Below are 17,297 nucleotides of genomic sequence, written 5' to 3'. Positions count from 1 at the left end.
TCAGGAGGCTGACGAGATCTCCACACTGGCCTGGGAACGCCTCAGGGTCCCCCAGTTAGAGCTGGTTAATGTGGCCCGGGAAAGGGAAGTTTGGGGTCCCCTGCTAAAGCTGCTGCCCCCGAGACCTGACCGGGATAAGAGGCTGAAGATGAGATGAGGTGAAATTCAAATTTGACATTTCGATTACTGTCCCATCCCTACTTGGAAGTTGTAGTTAATGTTTATGTACACAGGCTTGTATTTTTAACTTTTTGTGAAAGAATCATATATTTTCAGTTTTATTTGCAGAGTTTCATGCTCAGCCAGAAGAGAGTCACTGTGAGTCACGTCTTTGGGAAAAACACATGGAAACCAGGCGTGCAAGTTAATTCGTGTGTGTCCGTTTTGAGTAGGTCTAAGATCTCAGAGTGTCTCCAGGTAATTCCCACCTGATTCGTCAAAGAAAGTAGAGACAGAAAGAGAAAGACAGATCGCAGAAGACTACTCCAATCCCTGAATCAGCGTCCTTCAGTAAACGCAGGGTCTCCCTGAGGACGGGCGTAGAGAATTCATGCATCCCAAGAAAACTATTTATGATTGAAAAAGAAAAAAAAAACCCGAGCTAAAGTATCAACAGCAACGGATAAGGCTGGAAATACATTTTGCACGGTCTCGGAGCTCTCATTACTCCTGCAGTTGAACAGCGGACCCTCCGGTGTAAAAACTCATGCATATAAAAGAGCCGTATCATTTAACAAACTGAAGTGCGCCGGATTCTGAATCACAAAAAAAAAAAAGGGGATTGTGAAGTAGCTGTTACTGGAGCGGGACGTCGGGGAATAGCACTGGCGTGAGACAAGAGAGCACTAAAGGGCCAAAACAGTGGAAACTCATAAGACGGCGTGCACTTGTTTTCTTAACAAGCCGACACGAGTTCACCAGAAACACTCCGCGGGCAAGCGCATGAATAATTTGCCTTGAAGGCCTAAAGCATTATTCATTAGGATCTTTGAGAAACACACTTGCAATAAGCGAGGCTTTAATGTTGTACAATAAAACGCTTTTCTCGATACTGAAGGGAACTTTGTGTGTCTTTGTTCACAGCTCCCGGTTCTCTCGGTCGATCAAAAACAGAGATAAGCCGCTTTGCTTTGCTTTCTATAAAAACATCAGTCTCACCGCACACACAGGGGTTTCTTCTTGTATCTTGTTCACACACAAATCTGCCATTATCCTCGCATCAGTACGTGTGCTTCCCTGTGACAAGCACCTATTACAACACCTGGGCTGTATGCGGACACTTCGGACAGGAAAAAGGCACTCAAACATCAACAAATCAGAAGTTTTCAAATCATTCATTTGTGCGTGCACCTCAAGTTATCTCAAACACATTACTGCGACGCTTTGAAGAGCCTCTTTGAAAAGTTGTAGAAGGACTTTCTGGAGAGATTTGGATGTGAATGAGGCTGCTGTCTTTGCAGCGAGTGTCTCCACGGAGTCACCAGACAAGAGTGTTTTCATCCCTGGGTTTTAAAATGCTCTCGTTCTTAAAGGGGCTCTGGGGCACAAGGGGGTCAGCGTTGGTGGATTGGTGAATTTTCAGGGAACAGGTACTGAAATGCTGCTAAACTCCACGTTAGAGCATCTTTGTGGTTTACTGGAGCGTTAAAATGTTAGATGATGGATTGGCACATTCATGAATATTCATCTAACACCATCATCAGGTTAAAAATTCAATCCGTCTGAAACTTCTGCATTCCCGTCAGCTTCAGCTGTACTTTGTGTTTGTGAGGCAATTAGCAAATATTAGCATTTAGCTCAGAGCAGCACTGAGCTTAATCACAGCCTCACAGAGCTGCTAACGTGACGGTACACCAGAGGTCATCCACTACAGAATTATGCAGAGGCTGGACATTAAAAAAAGAAGAAGATTTAAATTAATTTAGGCCTGATTCATTAGCCCATCATTTAATATTTAACATTTTATTAGCGTATATTGGTGTGAGAGAACTATCAAATGCTCTCACTACAATGAAACAGCGACTATACTACTAACGTCATCACACATGAAGACAATGGACTCACTGAATCCATCTCATCTTTACAGTCAGACCCAGTTTATGACCTTCAACACTGTTCATGAACCCCAGTATGCAGAAATATTCAAACACACCATTTCAGAATCTTGGTTCCTACCCTCACCTGTGGTCATGAAAGCTGGGTCATACCCGAAAGAACGAGGTCGCGGGTACAAGCGGCCGAAATGTGTTTCCTCAGGAGGGGGGCTGGAGTCTCCCTTAGAGAGAGGGGGAGAAGTTCAGCATCTGTGAGTAACTCGGAGTAGAGCCGCTGCTCCTTTGCGTTGAAAGGAGGCAGTTGAGGTGGTTCAGGATCATCTGGTAAGGATGAACCCTGGGCGCCTCCCTAGGGAGGTGTTCCAGGCACGTCCAGCTGGGAGGAGGCCTCGGGGAAGACCCAGGACCAGGTGGAGAGATTAGATCTCCACACTGGCCTGGGAACGCCTCGGGATCCCCCAGTTAGAGCTGGTTAATGTGGCCCGGGAAAAGGAAGTTTGGGGTCCCCTGCTGGAGCTGCTGCCCCCGAGACCCGACCCCTGATAAGAGGCTGAAGATGAGATGAGATGAGATGTATAAACTTTGTACTGCAGGAGAAAAACTGCGTGTTTTTGCCACAAACTGTCCTAACGATCATCGAATGGGTGTGTCTGTAAGGGGCAGACTTGTTGAGACCCAGAGAACCAATTTTTTTTCATATATCTTGAGGTCAGAGGTCAAAGGACCCCTTTGAAAATAGCCATGCAAGTTTTTCCCAGCCCCACTTCTGAGCATTATTTAGCCAGCTCAAGTTAGCATACAATACCAACACTAGTATCCCCACCCTACCTGTTGAATGGATCAGCCAGAAGAAGTACTACACTGAATTTTAACCTGAGTGGTCATGTGTTACCTAAAAAAGAGGATCTAGTCTCACCCTGATGGAGCAGCTGATGAGGCCGTCTCTGTTGTGCACTTTGAGAACTCTTTCAAACAGCTGGTTTCGGGCCACCTCGTCTGTTGCCATCTGACCCTCCAGCAGGTCCGCTGGCTCTGAAACGCCACCCGTGAAATCCACCAGCGCATCAGCCGTGTTTCCCCCATCCAGAGCCTCGTAGCAGCCGTACACCCTGACGGGAAGAGGAAGAGAGTTGGGCTGTGTTAAAATCATTTTTGATGAGTTTGTTGCGTTATTTAAAGCTATTCCACCCAAAAGTCCCACCCTCCTCCACCTGCCTGACCTCTGACACTCCCTCTTCCCCCGACACATGCGCTGAGAGAGAAATGCTGCGTTCCACTGCCATAGGAAGTCCAAAGTTTCGGACCTCCAGCTAGGCAAAATGCACTGGAATGCCTGTCAAAGACTTCCCATGGCACTTGAACGCAGCATGAACAATGCAAGTGAATCAGAGCGATGACGACAGGCAGGAAGCTCAGCAAATCATTTCCTCCTGTACATGACAATTAAATATTGAGGAGTTTCAACACCTGGTGGATTCCTTTTACATTTTAGTGTGACATACACTTAAGAAAAGTGTAAACATGCCGGAAAAGTAAGAATAGATTGAACAGTAAGGGCGCACTCCCACTGTGCGTCCCGTGCCCCGTGCTTTAGGGTCCTTGTCCCCCCCTCCAGGCCCGTTTGTACTCACACTACCTGGGCCTCGGAGAATGCTTCTTGCTGCCTATACGTCATCACGCCGTAACACGTCACACGCATTGATGACGTCATGGCGATGCGTGGCTTTGTTTCCAGATCTTTCCGTAGACCTCGGAGTTTTTGTGCGTCTTGTCGACTGTTTTTGAATCTTTTCATCGACCAAATCTGCAGTAAACACTCCACCTCCGCATCACACCAACGTGAACCTTTCACCGCCATTGTTTGAAATGTCCGCGCATGGTTCCTCCTTCTTTTTTCTATGTCCCAACAGGCGCACATGCTTGTGCTCATACATGTGCAGACGTGCTTTACAAAAGCCCACCTCCCCCAAACGGGCTGTGGACGGCAACCGTACCGCTCCTAAGCGCGGTACGGTTGCACTCACACTGGTCAAATGAACTAGACTTTACCCGTGAAACCTGTTCGGGCACGGTACGGATGGACAGTGTGAGTGCGTCCTAAGCTGAATATCTTTGGGTTCAGTTGGTCAGAAAACAAAAGACATTTGAAGACATCACCTTGGATTGGGGGAAGTCGGACATTTTTCTATATTTTCAGATACTTTAAAAAACAAAATAATAAGTGAAATTTACATTAAATTAGATAAATTTAGCTGACGCTAGGGCGGGATTTAATCATCTATCATCTTTCAGTGGAATCGTATCTTGATGAAATAAACATGATAAAACCAAAATTTTATCTGAGATACTTGAGGAAATATCTGAAATGTAAGGTTTTGTTTGGTGTTTCTTCTCTTTTTTGTCGGCCCAGATACTAACTTGGCGTAGGCCTTCTCCACCAGGGCGCTCCAGAACTCGTTGCTGTCGTTGGAGTGACAGTAGACCAGCTGGTTGTCCACAGTCGGTAGCCGGTCGTCGATCACCACGTCCACCCACTCACCGAAGCGCCAGAAACGGAAGTGGAAAATCCCGGCGTACGATTCTGGCTTCTCTGTATCCCACTCCTGCTCCTTCCAGTCGGGAATGACCTGGTGGGGAGAAGGGTGGGCAGGGGGGAGGAAGGAGAGCAGAGGGCAGGTAAGCCAAATAAACAGGCGGTGGTCCACGGAGCATAAATAATGTCAAGGTGGAGTGGGCTGCCAGAGTGAGACAGCGTACTCTCATGTCTGCTGATGCATTTAGGATTAGGGGACAAATTTATCACCTTGGCTCCCTCAGTCATAAATCCCACTGTAATAGGACATGGGTGAGGGGTAATAACTGTAGTGTGTGTGTGTGTGTGTGTGTGTGTGTGTGTGCTTCAGCTGCCTGCATTTGCTGTGGTAAAGTGAAAACTCCAATAACCCAGGCTCCATTTTGTGAACCAGGGTTGTTATTTTGACCAGGGTGGTAAACAACAAACAACGCGTTCACATCAAATCTCAAAACACGCAGGTGACAGGAATCGGACCCGTAGCTGAGAGATAAAAGAAATCAGCAAAATACAGATGATTTGGTGCAGACACATACCACTTCTATGTGCCATCTACAGTACTCGTCCTGCTATCTCCCCCTGAACATCCCCCCTTCTCTGAAAAAGGGGGGCGCCATACTAAGAGGTTAAACCGTAACGGGTTCACAACCTTTTTCAGGTTACAAAGATGCAGTGTCACTGCATTTGTTATCCCTCATCTCAGGTTACAGCATTGTCGATACTGTGATGTTTCTGTATTCTCGTAGCTGCTGTCACTCCAGTCCTGCCAGGTGATTGGTTCCTGAGATCCCTCCATGTGGTGTTTGGGCGAGCAAACACGGACCACATCCAGTCCTCACACTGCTTGTTTCCTGATCGTGTAGTTATAGTTAACGTAGTCTACTACAAACTGAGCTTGTCATTAACTGCTAACTCAAATTGATGATGTTGTTAAAGCAGATGCACACTCATGTAGGCGTAGGAGCGGCTGCTGCATGTGTTTTATTGAGTGTTCAGACCCTTTTTGTTTGTGTTTAGACTGTAAGACAGCGGGAACATTTTACGTTGAGTAAGTTCCTTTTATAAGTATTTATTTATATTATTTATGTCCCTTTCCTTTGTTGCTCTCCTTAGTTCTCCTTATAGTTACATTTGCAAAGCTTTGGCTTGATTTTGCCAGAATACATCAGCATTATGTTACTTTTCGTCGGTAGTGCACAGTGAGTTTTACAGTGTCTGCTGCTGTAAACACACACATTTCTGCATTATGTTGTGTTGTGATTGCTCTTTAAAAGTGATGAAGTGTTGCTCTCCCATGATCCCACTGTGACTCAGTGCCGTAACAGGGCACCCGACCCAGAGGCGACCTGTGACAGGCCACCAGTGGAACCTCTACCAGTAGGAATAGGGCATGCTATAAAAGCTGCAAATGATGCTGTGAGCGACACCTCATGTGAATTAAGTGACAGTGCTCCAGCGGGTGTCCTTGGAGATGTCAAGGTGTGCTAACTGAACAGCAGTTCCTGTCAAACCTCTCTCCAGGAGGTGACACTCTGCCCATGGAAAGAATCTAGCCTCTCTGGGGGAGCGGCTCTGAAGCAGCAACAGCTCCTTTGGAAAAGAGGAAAAAACAAAAGACCTGCACAACAGAAACCTAGGAGTCATTTTGTTATCCTTCGGGAGGCAATCTCTCTTGCACTCCACCCTGCTACTGCTTACTCTCTCTGACTCTGCACTGTGGAGGGCGAGACAGCGAAGGCTCCATCTATCTCAGCTTTCATCTGGGCCAAGTGTCGCTATGCAGCACCTGAACTCTGGTAGGTAAGTGACCTGACGACTGACCAGGAACACAAGCAGAAGGCACCTCTTTATTCCCCGGCTGTCTGTAAGTATGCACACCGAGGGGAATAAAGAGGCTTTAAATCACTCCTCCCTCCTCCCACTCACCTAAAAGAGCCCAGCGCTAACATACTGTAGAAGGGTTTACCTACTCTGACAAAACGGTTTTGTCATTTACATGCTCACCTCCAGGATTGTGGTAATACAGCACTTCATGGTATTAGAGTCAACGATGTGTAGCCAAGCGAAAACAAGAGACAAACAAATGTGTGACAAACAGTATTAGGCACAGATCCCTGAGGGCAAACCCTGTGCTGGGGTTGCAAATGTCATTAGATCTTGTTGCCTAGCACCTCTGCTAATCTGTACTTCTGTGTCAGACCCACCCTCTCCCATCGATGCTACAGACAATAACACATGCACACTGCACAAGCCTGCAGGCAGGAGCACAGAGTTCGAGAGGACTGAAGGAAGGGGACAGAGAGGAGGTGAACAAGCTTAGTTTCAACGTAGCTGCCAATCTAATCAAGCCTTGCAGTTGGTATCAACCTCTCGGCCTGCTGCGGTGTGCCGTCCAAGCATGTCTACAGAGTTGGTGCTGCCCTTCCGGCCGGACACCGAGCTGACGGAGGTGATGCGCCTGCGGGTTCAGTCCCTGCAGCAGCGAGGCCAGAAGAGGCAGGAAGGTGAGCGCCTGCTGCTGCCCAACGAGGCCGTGTACCGGCTGGACTTCACCCGACAGTCGCTCCGATTCTCGCGCTGGGTGGTGCGGCTGGCCCAAACGGGACGCCTCACCGTCACGGCCACGTCGCAGCTCTGGACGCCCGACCTCACCCACTTGATGACGCGTCAGCTGCTTGAGCCCGTCGGGGCTTTCTGGAGGGCGCCAGGTGAGGGCAAACACGCGCCCATCCAGTGCTACGAGGCGGACGCGCATGAGTTTGGCGAGAGGATCGCCGATCTGGCTAAGGTAAGGAAGGTGATGTACTTCCTGTTTGCGTTTGCAGACGGCTGCAGCCCTGAGACTGTTGACTGCTCCATCGCCTTCACAGAGGAGGATAGTTGAGACCGGAGAGATGGTTGCTACAAACTTTTTTTCTGTGCTTGTGTGCGCTTAGTTTAGGAAGCTAGGTTAAACATAGATTTCCTGTATGGATTGATGGATGGAGGACTTCCTCTTGTGTCAGCAGAAGAGGAGAAACCTGTGAGGACAAGACTCCACTCGACTCCTTTTTCACTGTCACTGAACCTGTTGCTCATAAAAGGGTGTTTATTTGTCTCTTTGTATCCTATGATGTTAAATATAGCTTAATACAAATAAATCCCAAAAACAAATCACAAAGGGTGTATCTGCGTTTTCTTAACCAACGTCTGAACACGGATCGTTCTGTGTGTGTGTTGAGCTACAATTGTATTCATCCTGGACTCCTCTTTGACAACAGCCAGCCCTGACGGGTTCGATAGAAATGAGTCTCAGGTGAGATACTGGATAGAGACAGTGTGTATTTGTAGGTGTGTGCGCTTGAGTATATTCCCCAGCGGACAGGGAAACAGGTTCCTGCTGCCTCATCCATCTCCGTCTTGCATGGTGACCCTGACAAACAAGAGAGAGGGGAGGCGCGCGGGTTTCCTCCCCCTCCTCCTGAAGACTCCCGGCTTTTACACCGCAGCGGTAACCGTGACTGTGTGAATGAGAAGACGCAGACGTGTCAGATGGGGTGTGAGAGAAAAGGAAAATAACTGAGACGTCAGGAGGTGTTAGACTCCCTTTCTTGTTTGGTAGAAAGCATGTAACTAACTCGTCACCTGAGCTGTCAAAGCATTCTCCGCACATTCTCCGGAGTCTCGTTAAATCGATCCGGCTTTGAATGCATGTAAATCCTTATCGAGTGCCCCTCATTGGTTTTGTGTCCTTCCCCTCACTCCTGCCCGTCACCCTTGACAGGCGTAAGTTAAACAGATGGAGCAGCCGTGGGAGAGATTAGTCTTCTTGTCATCTTATTCTTAAGTGATGATAAACAAATATACCCTGCTAACATTTCAACATATACGGTGTTGAATAATAATTATGATCTAAGAAAGGCCGTATCAGCGGATACAACAGCCCCCGGAGCTGAATGAAAAGGCACCTGCAGGTAATTAATGGACAAAAGCAGAATAAAATAACAATGTTGTTGAAGTAGCAGGTCTCAGTGGGGAACAGTGTCTGCTCCTGTGAGACTTGTTGTGCTTTCATAGGAAGTGAAGCTGGTGGCCAATAACACAGACGCACATCTCTGCACAAAGGCTGCTTTAACAAACACTTTTCCACTGTTGTTTGGATCCAATAAACTGACTCAGATAGGAGGCACTTCATCAGCTGTGGTCCGATTTCAAATGACAAACCAAAAACATACAGAAGGGGTCTCAGGCTGCAGATCAGGCCTGCAGGATGATTAAATAAGGCACTACTGTGTATTTTCCATTTGGATTTGGTGTTTTCAATTTCGTCTGATAAGGCTGTATTTTGGGAAATTAGTTAATTTGCTTCCTGGTGGAGCGGTAGATGAGGTTAGTCGGTTAGCGTAGCTTAGCACAAAGACTGGAAACGGTAGGAAACAGCTAGCCTGGCTGTGTCCAAGGGTAACAGTATCTTCGAACCAGCACCTCTAAAGCTCCTAAATCAACACATTATTTATTGTTTCTTTAATCAGGATTCCTTTGGGATTGACTTTGGTAATCCACGTGAATGGACTTTACTATGAGAGGAGCTGGTACAGGGGCCAGTAGGTAAGTTAATAAACTCTGGCTTCACTAACTACGCTGTTGGTGCTTTGTTTTGTGTGTAGGGACTCTTCTCATGCTGCTGCAGAGGTTTGCTGTTATTTTCAGCAGTATTAGTGGTTAAAGACCTTCTAATGCCTTCACCTTGCTGCCCCGAGCTAATCACTGTTAGCCACGTCCAGCTGTTAGCGACTCTCCTTGATTTGTCCGTTAATAGTTGTTACATGAAAAAAACTGTCTTGATGGATTATTTGATGATTTTGCGCCAGAATTACACTTTAAAGGGTTTTTTTGGGCTTAGTTTTTCCTTATCTGAAGCGAGAGACCAAGGACAGACGGTGTCTCATGCTGTAAAGCTCCTTAAGGCAAATTTGTGATTTGTGATATTGAGCTACATGAAGAGAATTGACTCGACTTGACAAGCGGCATTTCTCTTAGCAAGACAGCAACTGACAAGGAGTGCACCCCCCCTCCAAAACAAGAACAAAAAACCCATGATAAAAACTGCATATGGGCGACACGGTGGTAGGGTGGTTAGCCCTGTCGCCTCACAGCGAGAGGGTTCAAATCTCGACTGGGGCCCTTCTGTGTGGAGTTTGCATGTTCTCCTCGTGTCTGCGTGGGTTTTCTCCGGGTTCTCCGGTTTCCTCCCACAGTCCAAAGACGTGCAGGTGTTGGGTTCATTGATGACTCTAAATCACCCGTAGGTGTGAATGGTCGTCTGTCTCTGTTCGTCTCTATGTGTCCTGTGATAGACTGGCGTCCTGTCCAGGGTGGACCCCGCCTCACGCCCGATTTCAAGCGGTTGAAGATGAATGAATGAAAACTGCATATGTAGAAATAAGGGATTTAATCAGTAATCATGCTGCTCATTGGAGTTGGACGATCATCGTGTGTGTTTGTACGATGAAGCAGAGCAAGACTTAGAGAGTAAACAGAGGGGAAGATGTCGTGTTAGCGTGCCCATATGTACACACTCTCTGTGCAGTCCGTCGCTACCCAGCGTCCCGCTACGATAGGCCGAGGCATCTTGTTTCAAATCCCATTAAACCTCAATAATCACTTTGTTTCTTCTGTCAAGATGGACGCCAAAAAACATTTTAGATTAATCCCTACACCCGAAACTCCAGAGCTCACTACAGTTCACCAACAAAAGTGGATTTATGCTTAAAATCTTCATGCAAATGTTTTAATATGTCCTCTCATCAGTGTGTCACATGCCAACAATGGATACATGTTAAAATGCAGTAATTATTCAAATATTAAGGATCATAAGGGATCAAATTCAAATAGGATTATAGAGGAGGATCGGCAGCACTAGTTTTAACTGATTCATTTCATCTTGTAGAACAAAATGTGAATATTGTTATTATTATTATTTCAGGCATCTCACCAAAAACCCACTCAAACAACCCGCTGACTTCAAGACGAGGGAACAGGAAATGCTAAAAACGCTAACTCATGTCCAGGTTTTCTGTTCCTGCAGCGCTCTGTCTGGAGTTGGCAGAGATAGTGAGCACTTCCAATTACTGAGGAGAGACGGTGCCTTGTTGAAAGCTTTTCCCACTTGGTTACAAAAAAGCAAACCAGTGGTGAGTTAAAAAATAATGACACTTACTTACTTACTACTGGAGGTGCTGCAGGGTCTGTAACAGTTGCCATCTTGAGGCATTGGCACCAAATGATCGGCCTTTGGTTCTCAATAAGTACATTTTTAACATGTGTAAGTGATATTTAAATAATGATGTTGCAGTCAGAACCGGAACCAGGCATTGCTGCATGTGTGTTTACAGGTGCATTTACATTTGCTTAAGTGTTTGCATGTGTTCTTAGAGATAAATCAAATTGTTGTTGACTGTGGAAACAACAACTGTGGTTACTGTGGTTACTTTCATGTCCTTCCGATCTATAAGAAACTATGAACTGTCCGTATGAAATGTCTGGTAAAGTCCTGCAGAGAAAATTTGGAGACGTTTGCCAAGGGACCGTACCGATCAGCGTTGGTTTTGAGGTGGGTTTAAGTGACGCAACAAGAAGCGACTGTTTAGTGTAAACAACATGGAGGCTTCCACGGATGAGATGAGCAGCTATGGAGCAAGCCGCTCACTAACTCTTTGTTCTCTGGATCCTTCTGTTGAATATGGACCGGGCTCCTGAAATTGGGCCTTTGATCCGTAAATTCACGTTAAACACAAAGGGAAAATCTCCTTTACCCACATGTTGTTTCCTTTCTGAGCTTTGCCTCCACGCTGCCTCCACGTCACACGCTTCAGTGAGCTGATTGGTTGGTTTGGCCCGTATGTTGGTGATAGACAGATGGTTTATCCAATCAGAAACCAGGATTTTCACCCCAGATCTCCAAACAAGAGTTCCCAGATGGATATGCAGAGCAAATGCGAATCAATCTATCTGGCAGAGTCCGGTTAGTGTTGGTAAGCATGGACTTAAACCGTATCCCACAGTTTCCAGTCTTCAGGTCGAGTGAAGCTTGCTGACTGTAGCTTCATGGTTAATGCACACACACGAGTGATTGATCCTCTCAGTTCAGACTTGAGCTCTGTTCCTAAATGTGTAAATAAACTCGATTTTAAGATGAAACCTCAGCATGCATCGTATGTAACGCAGGACATCTATCTATCCTTCTAATTGTCCGTCGATCTCTCTATTCATTTATAAACCCTCCTCTGATCCCGCCCCTCGCTAGCATCGAATACATCGTGGACACTCCCTGCTGGTTGGAGTAAAAAAGATACTGATAAAAACACTTTCACTGCAGACAGACGCCAGGACATCCATCCAGCCTTAGTGTTTCCAGTCGGTCCTGGGAGACTCCACCAATCAGGCTTCTCCTGACTGATGGGGTCTGCTGAGACCAAGGAGGCTTTGAGGTGATGTAATGAGCCCTCTGGTGTTTTCTTCTAATCATAATGGCTCCTAATGGACACTTAAACACTGAATATGGAATAATTACAACCGAGTATGTAGAAACTTCCCTTCTCCAAGCACATTATATGCACCAACGCTCTTCTTATATGGCTCTATAAGAAGGGAACGGCCCTGTTTGTTAAAGTGTTGAGTCTTTTCAAACACTTTCTTTAGCTCAATTAGTTTGATTTTGGCTGTTTCTTCCAAATAGTTCAATCAACAGATGATTTTTGTTTGGTGTTGAACCTTTGAGCATTAGTGGCTGAGCCTCGCCCAACGTTTTTGTGGTACGTCTGACTGGAAATTGTCCTTTTTCAGCAGCCGTTCAGGGAAGACGATGATGAATCAGCAGCAGAGGCCGTCACTCAGTGAGAGAAAGCCGTCTGACTGAATGGGAGAGTCGGGGATGTGGCCCTTATAGTGTGGTTTTCCTTTGGCCACAACCAAACAACAACAGGCTGACACCACAGGAGCAAAAAGCAAAACAACGTTCCAATTTGCATTGTGAGCATTGGAGACGTGATATAAGAGCCTAATGTCAGCCTTAAATTCAGCTGCAGTGTTGGAAAAGAAACGGTTCAGCGTTTTAGCGAGAGTGAGATGTGAAGATTATAACCACTTTCATGCCTGCGTGTCAGGATGTGTTTGGCCTAGTTTCACATAAGGAGCAGAGACAGTGGGAGCCTGGCTCCGTCTAAAGTTTAAAAATCCACCTATCGATAAACACCACTCAAGCTTTGTTCATGGGCTCATGGGACACCGCATCGCTGGCCTTCGCTAAGGGGGGCACGAGCGTGCACAGAGGCGCTTAGGCTCAACAGTTTGTTCGTTTCAGTATTTTCCGAACAAGGGGGCAAAATAATGAACAAAATAATCTGTGAATAAGTAGAATTGGCGAACCAGTTGATAGATTAATCAGAAGGAAAATAGTCGTTAGTGGCAGCACTGGAAACTTCTTATTAACACACTTATTCACTATTTATTGGGCGGCAGTAGCTCAGTCCATAGGTGACTTGGCCGGGAACCATAGGATCGCTGGTTCAAGTCCCTGTGTGGACCATGTATGGAGCGTGGACTGGTGGCTGGAGAGGTGCCAGTTCATCTCCTGGGCACTGCGGAGGTGCTGTTGAGCGAGGCACCGAAACCCCAAACTGCTCGGGGCGCTGGTCACTGGCAGCTCTAACATCTCTCCATTTATTGCATGTATATAGGTCCTGTCTGTGCATGTGTGTGTATTTCAGGCCTGTGTGTGTGTAACATGATTAATAATAAGAGGGAAAAAATTCAATTTCCCCCGTTGCGGGACTAATAATGTAATTCTTCTTATTATTATTATTTAAAAGTAGCACTTTGTGTTGTGAACATGTTTCAGTAACTGATGATGTGATAGGTAGGTGTTTGACTTCAGACACACCTGCATGAGATTAACAAGAACAAAGATGGACAAACACACACAGAAGAACACTTACTTTTTGCCACAGAGACTCTCTGGAGGCCAGACTGGAGCACGCCGCGACAAACCAGCAGTTCCCCAGCTGTCCCTGATGTAAATCGTGTGCGCTGATGCCATCAACGAACAGGTGAGGGTCCTCACACAGCTCCTACGCTCCGAAAGACACACACAGCATAGTTTCAGCACTGACAATTCATTCATTTTAACATCAATCTGAGGCTTTGAGCTCTCTAATATGATAACCAAGAACAGGACCGAATGTGCTCAGAGTAATATTTTAAGCCAAGATGAGCTATTTTTAAGCATTTTAGGTAGAAAGTGATTTAAATGTAGTCTCTGCAGGATGGAAGAAGGGTTTGTGTGTGTGTACGGTCCACGATGCAAGACACAGAGGAGCTGAAATGGGATATGGAGGCAAATTCATGAATCAGAAAAAGACCATCTGTCCTGATGCACCCACGTATCATATTCATGATCTTCTGCCCAAGCGAGGGAGGGCTGCATGAATTTACCAAATCACATCTCTGCGTGGCTGCTGCTGCGTTGAGGTCCATTTCCATCCACGACGTGTACAGACGGACCTCCATTACAGCTAACAACATGATGCTCTCACACACACACACACACACACATACATATCCACTTCCATACAAAACACACACACAATCAGACATCCTGTGGTTCCTGTGATAATGTGTGGGATGAGTACTACAGGCTGTGGAGGGACAGGCTGTCCTCTTCTCCTTTGTCTACACACAATGCTACACTCCAACGTAAATGTCACAACCAATGGCTTTGTTAAAAAAGTGAGGATTACTTGCACTTCCCTTAAAATGAATTAACAAGTGCATTAAAGTTGCACTGAAATGATTAATTTCTCTATGAAATCAGTATAAGTTCAGTAAACTCTACAGTAACTTACAAGAACAAAGGACTCGTTGCTTCGGCTGCATCCAAACGACTATGTTTTCATTTAAAAATGCGTATCATAGATGCATCGTCCACGCTACTGCGGCATCTCCGAGAGTCTGAAACAGCTGGACGGGCAGAAACGGAGAAGACGCTTGGAATGACGATGACAGAAACACCCACATCAGTAGCTGTAGCTGTAGGTTTGATAGGAAATGAGGGAGCGAGAGAGGGGCGACATGCAGCGACACACTGCGGCGAAGACTTTTAGCCTGTGTATGTGGACACTGAACCAAGGGACGCCACCGCACCTGTCAGACTCATCAGTCAGGTAAGCTGACTGACCTTTGCTTGTGAGTGCTCCTTTCCCTTTGCCATGGTGTCCTCCGGTGATGGATACATCTTTGTACCGCTCTAATATGTCACATAAATGTCATAGATAAACAGTTTTTTTAGGTAATGTACATGTATATATTTATATATAAAAATACATATGCTGTGCTGTGTGAAGGTATAAACAAGTAGTAATAAACACGTACAGTATAAACTGAGAAGAAGTTTATATTACTACCTGTTAACATTTAACTCCTACATCTGGACCTATGGAATAGAGACAGCTAACACTATTTAGACCCCCATCAGTTCCAGAAAAGCAGGACAAACACAGAACTGAGTGTACTGAGGAGCTGGCGATAACTCAGCAGGGGTTGAAACAACATAAACAAAAAGTAACATTTAGCGGAAGGTCCATCGGTACACTGTGCCAAACTTTAGCGAAAGAAGAAAGCATTGATTTACTAGTTCCTTAGAGAGAGAATTCAATTCAGTCAGCGTTAGCAGGCTAAGCTAACTAGCCTCCACATTCTGGGTGAAACCCCCAAACACCACGATGAGTCTTCAGGACAGACGTCTGGTATCCCTAACGCTACACAACCGGCCGTGTGTGCTTGTTGAAGACGAGGAAATCAAGAGTCCACGCGGAGCTTTAAAGTGCTGCAGTCGTCAGTGCACCACAGATCTTAACAGCTCGTCTCCTGGTAACCATTGCCATGGGAAAACGCCCACCCAGAGGCCTGAGGCTTGGAAACCGTTTGATCAACATGTCCAAAAACTTCTTACACACTCTCTTGAGAAATGGAAAAATATGCAGTCGAGCTGCAGCATCATTCTAGTTTTTATTACCTTCATAAAACGTGAGAAGGATTTTAATTTGTGTTTGACTTAAATGTCTGCGTTAAATTGGTTTATACTATAAAAGTTCAATAAAATCAAATGTATCCATCATTTCAGTGACGGGCCAATATCTGGTTTTTAATATAAAAGGTTAACAACAGCCCGAAAAACAACTTCATCTCACTACAAGCTGCATATCTCAGGATGCAGTCGTCTGGGTGTGAACGGTGTGTGTTCTGCGTTATGGGACCAGCGGGTCGATGGGGACCTCGGCCATTACTGCATGGACAGCGGGAAGCACAGCACCACTTAACAGCTCTTTATCTTTACACACTCGCAGCACTCAACTAGGGTTAGAAAAGTAAAAGAGAGAGTTGGATGCACGTGAGTGTGTCAGACCTGGGCAGGAATGAGGACTCTGGTGCGGAGGTACGCAGATCAAACTGTTCTTGAAATCCAAAACGTGAGGCTGTGAGCCAGTAAAACCCAGAACAAAAGGTCGCTCTGAACAGGAGGATAACAGAATGAGCTAAAGAGCATTCAAAAAATCAAAGTTAATCTTACTATGAAAAACAGGGAATACAAACACCTGAGCGAGGATCTAGGATCTCCTGACATGAACAAGGCTGTGGAAACGAGCTGGAAACATTCGGCATAACGGACAAAATACTCTGGCAACGAGACAGGGGAAGACACGGACTATATGTACATGAAGGGGGGAAGACACGGAATATACACACATGAAGGGGGGGGAAGACACGGACTATATACACATGAAGGGAGGGGAAGACACGGACTATATACACATGAAGGGGGGGGGGACACGGACTACATGCACATGAAGGGAGGGGAAGACACGGACTATATACACATGAAGGGAGGGGAAGACACGGACTATATACACATGAAGGGGGGGGGGACACGGACTACATGCACATGAAGGGAGGGGAAGACACGGACTACATGCACATGAAGGGAGGGGAAGACACGGACTACATGCACATGAAGGGAGGGGAAGACACGGACTATATACACATGAAGGGAGGGGAAGACACGGACTATATACACATGAAGGGAGGGGAAGACACGGACTATATACACATGAAGGGAGGGGAAGACACGGACTATATGTACATGAAGGGGGGAAGACACAGAATATATACACATGAAGGGAGGGGAAGACACGGACTATACACACATGAAGGGGGGGGGGAGACACGGACTACATACACATGAAGGGAGGGGAAGACACGGACTACATGCACATGAAGGGAGGGGAAGACACGGACTATATACACATGAAGGGAGGGGAAGACACGGACTATATACACATGAAGGGAGGGGAAGACACGGACTACATGTACATGAAGGGGGGAAGACACGGACTATATACACATGAAGGGAGGGGAAGACACGGACTATATACACATGAAGGGAGGGGAAGACACGGACTACATGCACATGAAGGGAGGGGAAGACACGGACTACATGCACATGAAGGGAGGGGAAGACACGGACTATATACACATGAAGGGAGGGGAAGACACAGACTATATACACATGAAGGGAGGGGAAGACACAGACTATATACACATGAAGGGGGAAGACACGGACTATATACACATGAAGG

At 46.2% G+C, this 17,297-nt stretch overlaps 2 protein-coding genes across 2 annotated transcripts in view; one reads left to right on the top strand and one right to left on the bottom strand.

Moving 5' to 3' along the window:
* The window catches only part of capn5b (calpain 5b), a gene marked incomplete at its 3' end in the record, with an annotated part of 46,321 nt that overhangs the window by 8,718 nt on the left and 20,306 nt on the right, over positions 1-17,297 (bottom strand). Inside the window, exons 3-5 of the mRNA XM_083927543.1 lie at positions 13,602-13,733; positions 4,473-4,681; positions 2,971-3,163 (exon numbers count right to left, since the gene is read on the bottom strand). Of these exons, the coding sequence (XP_083783669.1) occupies positions 2,971-3,163; positions 4,473-4,681; positions 13,602-13,733 (534 nt within the window). The remainder of the gene's footprint in view (positions 1-2,970; positions 3,164-4,472; positions 4,682-13,601; positions 13,734-17,297) is intronic.
* ompb (olfactory marker protein b) lies at positions 7,025-7,510 on the top strand (the record flags this gene model as incomplete). Its single annotated transcript, XM_083926691.1, has 1 exon — positions 7,025-7,510. The coding sequence occupies one exon, from the start codon at positions 7,025-7,027 to the stop codon at positions 7,508-7,510; it is 486 nt and encodes a 161-aa protein (XP_083782817.1).

The sequence above is a fragment of the Echiichthys vipera genome (genome assembly GCF_963691815.1).
Source record: "Echiichthys vipera genome assembly, chromosome: 14".
NCBI lineage: Eukaryota > Metazoa > Chordata > Actinopteri > Perciformes > Trachinidae > Echiichthys > Echiichthys vipera.
This window is presented reverse-complemented; position numbering and strand designations above follow the sequence as displayed.